The sequence below is a fragment of the Caretta caretta genome, chromosome 1 (assembly GCF_965140235.1).
Source record: "Caretta caretta isolate rCarCar2 chromosome 1, rCarCar1.hap1, whole genome shotgun sequence".
In the NCBI taxonomy this organism is placed as follows: Eukaryota; Metazoa; Chordata; order Testudines; family Cheloniidae; genus Caretta; species Caretta caretta.
This window is the reverse complement of record NC_134206.1, coordinates 38,400,349-38,416,321: the sequence shown is the minus strand read 5'-3', so window position 1 is coordinate 38,416,321 and position 15,973 is coordinate 38,400,349. Positions and strand designations below refer to the sequence as shown.

General features: G+C 41.6%; 1 protein-coding gene across 3 annotated transcripts in view; it reads right to left on the bottom strand.

The window, feature by feature from the left end:
* DDX10 (DEAD-box helicase 10) overlaps nucleotides 1-15,973 on the bottom strand; it is a 377,623-nt gene that overhangs the window by 90,804 nt on the left and 270,846 nt on the right. For all 3 annotated transcript variants that reach the window (XM_048844745.2, XM_048844755.2, XM_048844735.2), the window contains one exon: nucleotides 6,463-6,519. In XM_048844745.2, coding sequence (XP_048700702.1) covers nucleotides 6,463-6,519 — 57 coding nt within the window. The remainder of the gene's footprint in view (nucleotides 1-6,462; nucleotides 6,520-15,973) is intronic.

The window sequence follows — 15,973 nt, the reverse complement described above, 5'->3', positions numbered from 1 at the left end:
GTCGAATCACTTCTATTTTAGTCCCTGAGCCCATGTCTGCCCAGGTGCTCCTGACCGACCTTACCGAGGTGGCCAGGAGCACCTTGGACATGATGACGATGGTTATCAGACCTATTGCACTGTCTGCTGCCACAAGGCAATGGGCTGCTGCCGTGTAGCAATGTAGTACCGCGTCTGCCAGCACCCAGGAGACGTACGGTGACAGTGAGCTGAGCGGGCTCCATGCTTGCCGTGGTATAGAGTCTGCACAGGTAACTCAGGATAAAAGGCACGAAACGATTATCTGCCATTGCTTTCAAGGAGGGAGGGAGGGCCTGACGACATGAACCCAGAACCACCCGCGACAATGTTTTTGCCCCATTAAGCATTGGGATCTCAACCCAGAATTCCAATGGGCGGCAGAGACTGCGGGAACTGTGGGATAGCTACCCACAGTGCAACGCTCCGGAAGTCAACGCTAGCCTCGGTACTGTGGAAGCACTCCACCAAATTAACGCGCTTAATGCACTTAGAGCATTTTGTGTGGGGGGACAAACAATCGACTATATAAAAACGATTTCTAAAAAACCGACTTCTATAAATTTGACCTAATTTCGTAGTGTAGACATACCCTAAGACATTAAATGCAAATCTGCAAGCCACAGGTATGTAATGTGAAACATTACAACCTACATTCACGGAGTAGACCTATCATGAAGATAATTGTATTAAATCAATTTTGATCTGTGATACTAATCTGAGATCACCTGAGATCATTCACCAAAGGAGCCCCTGCATGTGGGGATGGGGGTGGGCCTGACAAGTAAGACCCCTCTCCCTTTCCCTGCATTTGAATTTTGCGATTTAGCACAAAGGGCTCTGAGGCACAACAGACTGATCACGTCAGATCATTCGGGGAGGAGGGGTAGAAGCAAAGGTGCAGAAGGGGAAGAGGCGGGGCTCCCTGTGTTCCTCTTGTTAAAATCCCAGCGGAATATGGCACATAAGGCAGAGGAACAGCAGTGCAAGGCAGAGGGTTCTCATGCACCCTGCAGCGAAGTGCCCTATCCAGATGTTTATGTTTAAATCTGCCACTTTTCCTTCTCCATTAAATATCTGTCTCCTGATGATTTGGGTGCTTTTTGTCCATGTTCTTCCACCAAGACCCTTGCCAACGTTTAAAGAGAATGCGGTAAGATTCTGTTCTCCATTGCTCTCTGAGATAATCTTGGAAGGAGATCCAAAAGCCTCACACACTTACAGGAGTGGAATTCCTCTGGGACTTGCAAAATGTGTTGGCAGGAGGAAAAAAGGTGGTGGAAACAGCAAATTCATATTTACTATCTTGATGCTGATGCCAATCTGCATATAATGCTTTGAAATTATTCAGCAGTAATTCATTCCTGTGAAAGAGAGTCTACAACGAGTGAAAGCCTGGATGGCACTCCTATATTAAAAGGAGATGGACAGACCACAATTTAGTGTTCTTCCTGGATAACATTCCACTCCCTTTAGCTTAGTCCAATGACTTGACCTTGTCACTCATTCTTACCTAAAGGGGGAAAAAACCACAAAGTATCAGCCTTGATACACTTACCGTCTTATTCGGTCTGCAGGGCACACACAGAATTGATGGCCAAGTATACACAGAAGTTGCTAACACCATCCTCAATCAAACCCTCAACACTTGTCAGACATTTTAATGAAGCAGAGTATGACAATCTCAGTACAACCTGCCGAGAACATGAACATAGTGAGATCACTGCCTAACACTTAGCAAGACTGCTCTCAGAATGACTGAGCATCAATAAGTTTCAGTTGCACGAGCCAAAAACTTATGTACTGAATGGCAGCTGAGTTCTGTGGTTCTGTTTTAATAGTTAACACAAGCCCTGCAAAAGGTCACTGTCACACTGTTACAAGGGTGTCTGGAGACATCTGACTCTGAACTCCTATTCTGGTTCTTCAATCTCCCTGCTCCTTAGTGCTGCTGCCAGCTAATGCCCAGCCTCTTTCTGGAGAATGATGATGCCTTCTTAAAGGACCAGTCTTCATTATCTGTACTATGGCAAGAAAATCGTATCTGGAATTCTATAGAGCTACTCTCTGCACAAACTCACAATAAGACAGTCCATACCGCAAAGAACCAATAATCTAAATAATCAAGAAGTGACGTGAGTTTCCTGAAATCACACAGTAGGTCAGGGACTGAGGCAGGAAATAAAACTATCTGGACACCGGGTCCAGTCTTTTCTCTCCCTGAGACCTCTCTGAGCCCCCATGGAAAATTTTTCAAAGGTTCATGTTTTCATAACTATTTCATATTTCAACAATCGTTCTTAAAACCACTTTCTTGCAGCACTAGAAACCTGGCATTGGGCTAAGCCATGAGAACTAGAATGCTTAACTCACTAAACAGAGTAAGCAGCAGAAGAGAAATTTCCAAAGTGGTTTCATTGCAGCTAACCCTGCTGTTCCTTGGGATCTTTAATAACCACAAATCGTCAGGAACTTGGATTTTAGGTCTCATCTGAAGTTTAAAAGACTTTTTTTTAAAAAAGGGTCCTATGATAGACTATCAAAATTTAGTGTCTTAGTTTTTGCTTCTAGTAATGTGCAACATATATATTAATGGCAATAACAGCAGTATATTTATGTTAATAATAGATTTACTAAAATCTCAGTACTTTCCACCTTTTTGTCTTCTTTCATTATGTACGTAACACAGTGTACAGTCAGCCAGCCAAAAGACAAAGCAACTGCCCATTTATTTCTGGCGTAGTGAATAAAAGTATGACAGGATACTGTGATATTATCAGTACTAAGTGCTGCTAAAACACTTTCTTCAAATTAAAACATAGCAATTATAAATTCATCTCTTGGATTTATCTACATTCATTTTTAAGAGTGAATTTCACAACTGAATTACATGCATGCTGGTGAGAAAAAAAGGTGAAGACATGCCAATTACTCTTCCACATAACGGACTCATAGCTGTGAAGTGATTACAAAAGCCTAGTTCGAGTCTTTCATTTGATCCTGGCAGCTGGTGCGCCTAAAGCAGATTAAAGGTCACATGTACTGAATTTTTCTAAAATAGCTTTAGTCCGCAGGCAAGACAATAGGTGGACAATGCACATCAGTGACTGGATCCCCAGAGACCACAAGCAACCGCTGGGCAGACCCAAAATGCCCTGCGCTGATCCCATGACAAAACTCTTTGGCCAGAAATGGAAAGAACTCGCAACAAAACGGAATGGTGTGGCGTCAACTTGCGTTCGTGGAGGGATAGACGAGGACAAGCCGGACAAAGGTGAGCTTTAAGAAATGAGGAATCTTCCTGATAAACTAGTTCCTTTTGTGCGTGTGCATTTATGCATTCATTATTGGTGGAGCTGTTAGCACTACCTAGGGTATGACCTCGTGTGAACTGTGAAAAGCTTCAGATGCTGTTGCTTCCTCTGTGAAATTTTCTGGACTAGGGGACATTCTAAATTAATTCCTCAGGATCCTGACAGCCTGGCTGGATCTACCATCTTTATACATTATCTGCTACTTCCTTTCACTTTCCAGACTGAGAATCCGGGCTCCAAGTTGTCAGCCTATCCCACTGTGTCCAGGTTCCTTCCCCACTCTGAACTCTAGGGTACAGATGTGGGGACCTGCATGAAAACCTCCTAAGCTTACTTTTTACCAGCTTAGGTTAAAACTTCCCCAAGGTACAAACTATTTTACCCTTTGCCCTTGGACTTCCACTGCCACCACCAAACTTTATCTGGGTTCCTGAAAAAATGGAGTTTGGACATGTCTTTCCCCCCAAAATCCTCCCAACCCTTGCACCCCACTTCCTGGGGAAAGTTTGGTAAAAATCCTCACCAATTTGCATAGGTGACCACAGACCCAAACCCTTGGATCTTAGAACAATGAAAAAGCATTCAGTTTCCTTACAAGAAGACTTTTAATAGAAGTAAAAAAGAATCACCTCTGTAAAATCAGGATGGTGAATACCTTACAGGGTAATTAGATTCAAAACATAGAGAATCCCTCTAGGCAAAACCTTAAGTTACCAAAAAGACACAGACAGAAATATTCATTCTATTCAGCACAACTATTTTCTCAGCCATTTAAAGAAATCATAATCTAACACATACCTAAGCTAGATTACTTACTAAGTTCTAAGACTCCATTCCTGTTCTGTCCCCGGCAAAAGCATCATACAGACAGACACAGACCCTTTGTTTTTCTCCCTCCTCCCAGCTTTTGAAAGCATCTTGTCTCCTCATTGGTCATTTTGGTCAAGTGCCAGCGAGGTTACCTTTAGCTTCTTAACCCTTTACGGGTGAGAGGATTTTTCCTCTGGCCAGGAGGGATTTTAAAGGGGTTTACCCTTCCCTTTATATTTATGACACACTGGAAGCATTTTCTCTTCAGTAGGTCAATGCCAAGATATTCAGTGAGAGCCATGGAAAGTGACATGACTCCACTGCACACAGCACTAACAAAAATCATCCCTTGTGTACTTAAAACTAAAACTTTTGCTTATGCAACAGAGCTATGCCAGTTTTAAAAGCTACTGCACAGATGGTGGTTGCAACACACTTCTAAAGAAGGAACACTGTTGACAGAAAAGAAAAAAAAAGCAGCTCACTCAAACAGTCACACCTCAGAAACAGCAGCGGACTTTCAAAGGGTAGGGGGGAAAGATTCAGGCTGAGAATAGTTTCAGCGGAAGCTTCCCTCTACCTAAAACCTCCTAGAAGTACTGGCAGCACTAGAATCTTTCACAGCTAACACAGGTTTGCATTTAAATACAAACAGCAGCTGGTGGGTTGCCTTAGTAAAAAGTTTGGGAATCACTGGTCCACAAGACACATTGTAAAAGGTGGCGTCCACTGTACGTAAGTGCGAGAACACCTATGCAAATTCTGGGTGTTCAAATTTCCTACAGTCACTAAAAATAGAGAAATCCAGGATCAGAACAACTTGCAATGTTTAAAACTTAGAAATGGATTTTAAGAGACTCCCTATGCATACACACACAGCGAAGGCCATGAGAAACAGGACTGGTGCAAATGCTTCATAGCATTTAAAATATAAACACAATACAGACCTGAGAGAAGAATGATAACACCTTACACTTTTATCCTGTAAGGTCTTCAGAGCAGGGACTGACATTTAATCGATATTGGACAGTGCAATAAATCTCTATAGCACTACATAAATAACTCAAAGTGGGTGGTAGAGCCTGCATTTTTTGTCTTTTGAAATATCATGGATTTCCTTTTTATCCCTTAAGAAGGGGCAGAATTAAAAAAGCAATACAGTATTCATAAATGTTAAATACCTTGATTAGGATCAATACTTTATTCCTATATTTACATTTTGCTAATTGTTGATTCTGTAAAGTAATTTCCCTTCCAGCCTTCCACATTTATGCTTAAAAATATGCATATTTATATTTTAAATTGCATGCAAAAAAAGTCTACTCTCTGATTTAGAAGTGCATGACGCTGAGAGCTCACCTTTCAAGCTGTCTTTGAAGATGGAGCAATACTTAATACTCAGTATAACCAGGCTTTTCATCTTATACTGTAGAGTAATTACTTCCCACTTCAGAACAACAACATAAGTTATCATCTCAGACTTGTACTCCAAGTGCCATAGCCGGCTTGGAAAAATCTGACAGAGAACATTATGGGTTTACTCAAGGGAGTCTGATCTGTGATAACTGCCAAGAACAAATCATGACTATTCAGGCATAGCATAATGAGATACAGTATGAGAAATGACACACATTATTGGGCTTGTACAGTATTCTGGAAAATCATTGTAACAGAATTTCCTCAGGTCAGCACAAGCCAAACCATACACAATACTAAATATGCCAATACAAAATTGTAACTATACATATACTATACGCTCATAACTACTTCAAAGGGTCTTCCTACAATAAATTTCAATTTAAACGCAGAAAATTCTTTGTGAATTTTGTAACATGAAGGCTAAATGAAACCTCACTGCAAATCTTACAGGTTGCCATGATGCATGCAGAGCCATAGGCACACACAAGCATACAATAATCAGCGGATATCACATTACATCTTAAAAACTGCAACTGGCTTGATATACAGTGATATAAAGTGAGTGCCTCTCCCAAAGAATGCTCTGGGAATAGAATAAAACTGAAGAAAGAGAAAATCAGAACAGGAGAAAATAGAAACCAGTAACTTTGCATCATCAATGGGCAACAAAGACATTTGTTGCCTCCGCTTAGTACAGTACCACCGCTAGCTGTCACACCAAAACAAAGCAAGAGTATGGGGATGAAAACGACAAGCAAATAAAATTCTTTAAATTGTATTAGGGAAATCCTGGAAAAAATAATCAAGTAAAAAACTGTTTAATGAGAGAAAGAAGAGCAGTATTTAAATTCCAGTTCCAGAACTATAACCACTGGTCTATCAAAACAATAAAAAGCCTTACCTTCTCGCTTTTCCTCCTGGCTTCTCTTCTTGCTTCCTTTTCTCTCAGCCTTTTCTCCTATGAGAAATAACAAGATCCATTATAATTTTAAAGTCATACTCCCATTTTATCTTCAAAGAGTAAAATAGTTTAAAAAGTTGAACTACCCTGTTTAACTCATTCCTACTGTGTGTAGCAGTAGAACAAAAACAATGAATACATGTCTGACTGAGGCACTATTCATTCATCTTTGTCCTGCCAGGGAAGATTAAACTTAGTGCAGATTAAAACCTTAATCATCCCAAAACGACAACATGAATCTTTTAAGGCAGTTGTTTGCAGAGGTCTTCCGGGGGTACATCAACTCCTCTAGATATTTGCCTAGGTTTACAACAAGCTATATAAAAAGCACTAGCCAAATCAGTATAAACTAAAATTTCAATACAGTGATTTGTTTATACTGCTCTATATACTGTACACTGAAATGTAAGTACAATATTTACATTCCATGGTAAAAATGAGAAAGTAAGCAATTGTTCAGTAATGATGTGCTGACACACGTTTGTTTTTTTATGTCTGATTTTGTAAGCAAGTACTTTTCAAAAGAAAAAAAAAAAAAAGTTGGGAGTACATAAAGACAAATCAGACTCCTGAAAGGGGTACAGTAGTCTAGAAAAGCTGAAAGCCACTGTTTTAAGGAACGATGTAATTAAGTATTCTGATAGTATTTTTAACCGATTATTGCACTTAAAACACTAACATGGCATTGTCAAGTTCCATGTTTATGGTTTCTCATTGACCTCACAGGAAATCGCAGTTTACAAGTAAAATGATAGTTTTCGCAACAGTGAGCACTGCTAAAGACACTGCTAAAGGTCCTCAGTCAAGCTGTGTTCTTCCTGGCCTCCACAGAACCACCATTAACAGACTCTGCAGTGGAATAGACTTACAGACTTTAAGGCCAGAAGGGGCCATCATGATCATCTAGTCTGACCTCCTGCACATTGCAGGCCATGAAACCTCACCCATCCACTCCAGTAATAGACCCCTAACCTCTGGCTGAACTACTGAAGTCCTCAAATCATGATTTAAAGATTTCAAGTTACAGAGAATCGATCATTTACTCTTGTTTAAACCTGCAAGTGACCCATGCCCAATACTGCAGAGGAAGGCGAAACTCTCCCAGGGTTTCTCCCAATCTGACCCTGGGAAAAATTTCTTCCTGAACCTAAATACAGCAATCAGTTGGATCCTAAGCATTTTGGCAAGATCCACCAACCAGACACCTGGGAAAAGAATTCTCTGTAGTAACTCAGAGCCCTCTCCAACTAGTGTCCCATCACCAGCAAGCATAGATTGGCTACATGCCATCATAGGCAGTTTCATCATACTAACCCCTCCATAAACTTATCAAGCTCAGTTTTGAAGCCAGTTAGGTTTTTCACCCCTACTGCTTCCAGCACTTCTAATTTCTTTACAGTCTACCTCATCATTAATATACAATGCTGCTTCATCCCTTTACCTTTATTTCTGTAATTCCTGAACAGCACATACCCGTCAATACCTGTACTCCAGTCATGACTACTATTCCACCAGGTGTCTGTTACCCTTGTTTCACTTCCTGAATCAGTAGTTCTAGTCCTCCACTTTGTTACCCAGCTCCTTGCACTGGCGTACAAACATCTTAGTTATTTTTGCTTGGATTCACCCAGATTCCTCGCCCGATTTGGGTACAGTCATTCTACTGCCAGCATTGCCTGCCTGTTTGCATCACTGGTTTGGGCACTATTTTTCCTCCTAATGTCCATTCTCCATTGCTGTATTCTCTCTTTCTTGATTTTCCCAGCATTAACGATTGTGTTGCTGCATGAGCCAAAATAAAATGCAGCTCCTCCTTCCATAGATGGACTGGCTCTGCAATGCCAGCAGGAGTGAAGCAGCAGTGAAATTCAGTCAACAAAATAAGTAACTATGACTCTGACCACAAACAGGGAGCAGACAAATTGAGCCAGATGGTGCTCTTTGCTGGTAATTTTTTAATATGTCTAGTTTGTTTATTTTTAACCAGCATGAGGAATACATCCAAATCAGGGGTTTTTTTTTAGTTCTTCCCACCATATAAAGTTTCTCTGATATGTCCAGTTCATGGGATAAGCACAGCAAGTGCCTTGTTTCTGGACTAGAGCCTTGCAACCTGACCCAAAGCAGCGGGACCCAACTACAAGTGTCGGATTCAGGTCAAGCCAGATCTGAAAACCACCTAATCTGCTCAGGTAGGCTCAGATCACCTTTGCCTGCCTGTAGGGTCGACATGGCAGTTGCTACATGCCTTGCTTCTGCTGGCCATGACCATCCCGCTGTGTTCTGTATGCCGCGGAGTGAGCATGTTGACGAGTTGCAGCACCTCTCGCTACACCGCACAACAAGGTCAGCAGGATCAGAGACTGCAGCTGCCACCTCACTGACTCCACAGGCCAGAGGTAACCAGAGATGGTTCGCAGGCACAGGGAGCAGTAACCCCCAAGGATGAAGTGGCAGCAGTGTCACTGACCCAGGTTTGGGGGGAAATGTCGGGTTGGGTCTGAAAATTACTTGACATTCTCGGGTTGCAGTGGGGTTGGGCTTTAAAATTAGGCCCAAGTAGACCTCTACTCTGTAGTATGAAAGCCTATACTGACCAGTTTGGGTGAGACACTAAGGGTATGTCTAGACAGCATTTTTAAGTGAGCCTCCCAACCAGGGTTGACAGACTTCAGCTAGCAAGGTTCACGCTAATGCTCTGAAAATAGCTGTACAGACGGCCCATGGCAGTTGCAGCTCAGGCTGGAGTTCAGGCTCTGAAGCCTACCCGCCCCCTCCCAAAACTTTAGAGACCAAGCTCCAACCCAAGCCGCCATTTCAGAGTGCTGTCTGTAGAGATATGTTTGTTGAAATTATAATTTATAGACGCTCCCTCATAAGGGGCCGTATTATGAGCATAGGAATTTGGAAGGAGATGTGCCCTGGAGGCGGGGGTTGCTTCTGCCACTCACAGCAGAATGGCTGTGTGCAACAGTTCACCCGAGACGCTCTCCTGTTTGTTTTATTAAAGTTTTATTCCTTTCTCATTCACTGGTTTGTTACACTATTTTTAGAGGGCCACTGTGCAATGTGCTACTGCGAGCTGTGCTAGCTCAAGTTTGTCGACCCAGGACGGGAGGCTTGTGCCAGAAAGCTGTGTAGACATCCCTAAGGCCTGGCCAAATATTTTATTGGAATAACTCTGTTGGTCAGGGGTGCGACACTTTTTTCCTTCTGACAATGATACGCCAGTCAAAGCCCTAGCAGAGATGCTGGTATACTGGCATAGACGAACTTGTGACCGCATAGTTTATTTCACTTACCTGTACGGCCACCAGCACTTTTATACTGGTATAACTGTGCTGGCTGGCACAGCGAAAGAGGCAAAACTTTTAAATACAGAGAAGGCCAAACCTGGAAGTTCCTGCCACAAATGAGAACATGGAAGCTCCTGCAGTCCTGGTGCTGTGCCACATCAGGCCAGAGCGATCCCCATCAAATAAGAGAAAAGATTCTTTTAAAAACTGAAAATGAGGTAACAGTTTGATGCTCCTGATTCATGCCCTCTCTACGTTGGAACCTGAAAGAGCTGGCTATTTGTTTTTGTTTTTATTATTATTAAGGTGGGGAGGAGGAAAAAAACATAGAAAACCTCCTGCTTATGCAGGGAAAGGTAAATCACTAACATATTGTATATTGTCAACCAAACTGACCTGTCAAATGGATGGAGTATTTGAAGAATAATTTTGCCGTCACCAAAACCTTTATGGTTAGAATGCTGCAACACTTTTACCATTTGTCACAGTTTCATGGTTAACTGCCAGTTATTCCCCATTACGTAGTTGGGGATTTGATTTTTCTTTCCTAAACGTAGCTGAAGCTTACCAAGCCATCCACCTACCTCTGTATCGGTGACCTGTCCTCTCCATTATTTACCACTCCCTCCATTTTTGTATCATGATGTTTTTCTCTTCCATGTGATTAATAAAAACATTAAACAGCATAGGACCAAGAATCAATCCCTGCGGGACCCCACTGGAACACATCTATTTGATGGTGATTCCCCGTTAACAATTACATTTTGAGACCTATTAGTTACCCAGCTTTTAATCCATTTAATGTGTGCCACGTTCATTTTATAGCTTTCTAGTTTTGTACTCAAAACGTCATGTGGTACCAAGTCAAACCCCTTACCAAAGTCTAAGTAAATTACATCAACATTATCTTTATCAACCAAACTTGTAATCTCAAAAAAAAAAAATCATGTTAGTTTGACAGGATCTATTTTCCATAAACCCATACTGATTTGCATTAATTCTATCACTCTCCTTTAATTCTTTATTAATTGAGTCGCGTATCATTAATTGAGCCGCTCTATTATCTTACCCAGGATCCATGTCAGACTGACAGGCCTATAATTACCTGGGTCACCCTGTTTTACCTTTAGTCTCAGAAATCCATCTTGTATTCTTTATGTGTCACGCATTTTACAGAAAGAAAATGAGACCTGTTTAAGAGTTTTAAGAAGTGGGACTATTTCTTGAAGTCTTAGAGGAATTTTAAATTTGTTAGTAATAATTTTCTTCTACGGACACTGGAATAGTAGGATTCATGGTAACTGGGGAACTCAGTTTTACCACAGGAGGGAAACAGAAGTAACGGCAATTGTTGAGGAGGCTCACTCCATTCACAGATGAGCAAGAGAACCAGGAGAAGGAGTTTTATGCAAGGTGTGTGTGCGTGCGTGTGTGTGTGGTGGGGGCGGGGGGGAAGAGAGGAAGATTTGGGGACCTTATGCAAATAGCTAATTCAGGGAGCAGTTTTCAAACAGGATACTGACGCCAGCACTGAATTATATCATCATAGTAGGGACCATGATTCAATACACCCTAATAATTAGTGTATACAGTGGTATTTATGATAAAGTCTTGGCTTCTTCCAAATTTTTTCAATATGAAATACAACAGAAAATGTTTCCTCTGTTATATATAAACTTTCTAAAATTTTAAATTTTGCAGTCATCTGAATTACTTATCCATTACAAAAATCAACCATCTTAATTTATTATATGCAGAAAGCCCAATAATAATATAGGCTTAGGTAAAGAAAGGAGGAAACCACTGGAAAAACCCATGTAAGTGAATTCTAAAACTAATCCAGAAGGAGCAGAGCAGATTTTCTACCTTTCGCTCTTCCCCATCAGTTCTATGCTATTTCTTGCTTTTCCAGCAACCTAACTCTGTGGCTCTTTTCAATATCAATATTTTTCATAGGCAGAACTTGCTACGAAGCACGTATTAAGTTTTCCACCTTTTCCAGTCCAATTTCCAAACTATTTTGTTATGCATTCTTGGCTCTGGCATGTCACTTTCTCAGTTCTATGATAAAACTACCTGCTCCCTTTAAAATGTTACCTTGAAAAGAAGGTGCAAGAGACTAGAGTGGTATTAACAGGGACCTGGGAAAGTGAGATGACTGATATTCCACAGCAGGACAGAAGAGTTTTGAAAATGAACAGCATAGACATTTCAAGAGAGGAAAATTCTACTGTATATGGAAGAGACAACGGCTCAACATTGGCCACAGAATCAGGTTGAGATGAAAGCAGAAGTTCATATTCAAGGGAGCTATAGCAGTAGAATGCAAAGAAAGGGCTGAGAAGGCACAGGGTTGAGATAATGCATTAGAGAGGACAGATGACAACACAATGTATAGGATACTTTATAAAAACAGTGGAGAGGGAAAAGGATAGCATCATTAGTAGGAGTGGAATAAGAAGTCAGAGGGAGCAGAAGATAAAAGCAATAGCATGCAAAACTAGAGGGGAAGCTTTGTATGAAGAGAACTGCTGCCATCAGCACCTTAACAAATATTGGAAATGTAACTTTACTTTGTGGGAAAAAGTAAGGAATCTGTTCCTCTTTGACAGATGAGGGAAATAGATGGACAAGATTATTAATTTAGGCCTCAGTTCAGGAAAGCATCCTTATTCAGGACAGTGCTTAAGCAGACACTTAACTTTAAGTATCTGAATAAATTCCATGAAAGTCAACTATGCTGTCCTGAGTAGCAATGTAATGCTTTTCTGAATCAGGGCCGTATCTGAGATTGAGGGCCCATTCTTCTCGGCACAGAGCAGGAAACAGTTTCTTCTGCAAAGAGCTACTCTAAATGATGAGACAACCGTTGGGAGAAAGTAAACACCACCAGTATTATACAACAGTGAAGACAGACTGAAATGAAATAACTTGTCTAAGGTGACAAAGAAACTCTATGGCAGGAGCCAGAAAATGGAATCCAGATCTTCTAAATCCCGGTATGGTGTTTTAACCCACCAGACCTCCCTTCCTTGCATTTAAATTACATTCTGCTAGAAAGGAAGAATGGAAGGACGGGAATAGACGTGGACAATATATTGTAAGATAGCTGGAAAAGGCAACCAAGAAAATGTAGATTTAGCCAACGATAATCAAATTTATTCCATGTCAGTTAATTCTCATTTTATAGATAAGCCTGTATCTGTAGAGATTCTTGAATCACTAAGGTCTCTGACACTTTAATTTTTAGAATTTTCTACAAGCAGCAGAAGAATCTGGATTTTCTTGGAGTTTGCATTTTCATAATACATAGTAAGAATACAAGGTTCTATCATGCTATAAATCATTACTTGGAAGACTAGCATATAATTCAGCAATGAACATCAAATTTATTAGTAGCAGGAAAACAGAAAATTACATTTCAATGTACAAATACTTCATTACATATGCTCCTGGCTTACTAGCTGACTTCTTATCTGATACAGCTCTACAGTTCCCTAATATTGCAAATTTCCAACTGAAAGGCATACAAATAGGCAGATCCTGTTATTGAGTATGGCATTCATTTTTTATTGCCAATATCTGTATATCATAACTTCATAACACAGCAGCATGAGATTGTCAGTTAAAGCTGCAGAGCATCACAATTTGATTCAAAAACTTTCTCCCCAATAGTGGTTGTAGAAATCATGTCTCCCTGGAGTCTCCATTTGTACCCAACTGCTTGCCCCTTATAGGGTAAACTTTTATTCCAGATGAGGAGCTTATACAAACACTAGGTCATGTCTACACTTGCCATTTAAGCGCAAAAGCGCAAAAAGTCCCTCAGAAGTTTCACCATAAACAGAAAACCACCTCCTCGAGAGGCGTACAGTTCTTGCCAGTGATACTTTTGCAGTGATGTGCAAGTGAAGACACGCTCTTCCAGTTTACACAGCTTTTATCCTCCGGAGGATATCCCACAGTGCCTAGGTGACCACTCTGGCCAGAAGCTCTGCTGCTAGGTAAACAGACATCTGCCCCTCCCCCTATAAAGCCCGAGGAACTTTGAAACTCCCCTTCCTGTTTTTTGGGAAGTGCTCACTTATCTGGCCAGGTGACAATGACTGCTCTACAGAGCAAAGGATCCCCTGATTGGAACAATGCTGAGCTATTGGACTTGATCCGTGTTTGGGGAGAGGAGGCTGTGCAGGGAGGCAAGATGCCCCACGGTCACCCCTTCCCACAAGACCTATCCTCAAAATGGAGAGAGCTGCACTGTGGGATAGCTGCCCTCAGTGCACTGCTCTCATCGGTGATGGAAGTGCCGCAAATGTGAACACGATCTGACGCCTGTGGAAGTAAGTGAGAACACAAACCTGCACTTTTCTTTTACTGGTTCCCGATCACCGGTGAAACTGACAGTGCAAAAACTCTGCAAGTGTAGACATAGCCTAAGTTTCCAGCAAGCAGGGGTGCAAATCAACCCTGAACTAGCTTGCCTCACATTAAGTGTCTGTGTCCTGCTGACGAATACTAAAAGTTCCCTAGTGCACTTTAATATACTCCTGTTTCAAGGTGAGGTAGATCAAGCACACCGTGGAACTTTTAGCATGCGGCAGCAAGGTCCACACAGCAGGCTAGTGTGGGGGAGGGTCGTGTTCCAGCAGGCCATGAACCACCTTTGTTTAGAAAAGCTTGAGGCATGTTGGTTTCCTTTTCAGACAGTCAACACAGAATCAATCATAGGCTAACTGGAAAGCAAAGCAAGACCCTGCTCTTTTCTTCCCAGCCTGCGCTTCCAGTCCCTGCATTCCTGGAGTAAGAAATTCAGCCCTAAACCAAGAGTGGCCAACATGTGACCTACATACTGGAATAGGGTTATCAGATAGCAACTGTGAAAAAAATGGGACCAGGGGTAGGGCGGTAATAGGCGCCTATATAAGAAAAAGTCCCAAAAAACAGGACTGTCCCTTTAAAAACAGGACAGATGGTAACCCTATCCTGGAGCAGCCTGCATGGAACTTGGTAGAAAGCGCACAGGTTGCAGAAGAGAAGAATTTGGAGAATGCAACAGGAAGTCGGTGTGACAATCAGGGTCCAGACACCCGCAAGGGACAACAGGGGGGCCAAAACTACAAAGAGTAAGCAGTTGAATCAACTGGTTGTATACAATGTCATTGTGTATAAATATATATCAAGTAAGGCCTTTTATGAAAGCCTGTAATGTTCTGAACTTTATGGTCATTAGGATATACATATATAGGTTATAACTATGAATATATGTATATATACGTGCATATAAATATATGTAAGTATATATGTATAGAACACAGTAATAGTAATTAGGGTATGTCTACACTTAAAATGCACTTCAGTGTAAACACTACTTACGATGAGGGGTAGGGTTCTCCTATTGGTGTAGGTAATCTACCTCCCAGAGAGGCAGTAACTAGGTTGACGGAAGAATTCTTCTGTTGACCTAGTGCTGGTCTGTACCAGAAGTTCTAGGTTGCCACAGCTACATCTCTCAGGGTGTGGAGTAGCTATATTGAAATAAGTCCCCCCCTGCAGGGACGGGAAGGGTTCTCCTGTCGCTGTAGGTAATCCACCTCCCCAAGAGGCAGTAGCTAGGCTGATGAATGAATTCTTCCATTGACCTAGCGCTGTCTACCCTGGGGGTTAGGATGGCTTAATTATGTCTGAGGGCTGTGGATTTTTCACACCCCTGAAAGACAACTATGCCGATATAACTTTTCAGTGTACATCAGCCCTAGGCTACAACTACAGCCATGTGGAGAAGCAATCAGACAGGGAGGAGCACTTCCTGGGTAATTGTGTACACAAAACCAAATCAAAGCGCCTAGCACTGTATAACCCAGAGAAAGACAGTGGTGGACTATTAACGGTAATGGAAAAACACTGAAAAGAAAACCCCAGTCTTGGAAAATTAAGCAAGGAGGGAGTTTCCCCTGCTCTGTGGCATGGTCTACACAATAAAGTTAAGTTGATGTAAGCCAACTTGTGACAACCTTGTTGTGCAAGTATCTACACTTACATTCGTGGGAGACAACTTTAAGTGCGCTGTTATGCTGACATAGTAACGTCAGCTCCCCGAGAGGCATTGAGCCACAGTTGATGTACGCAGGTTGATGCTGCTCAAGTGTAGACAGCTT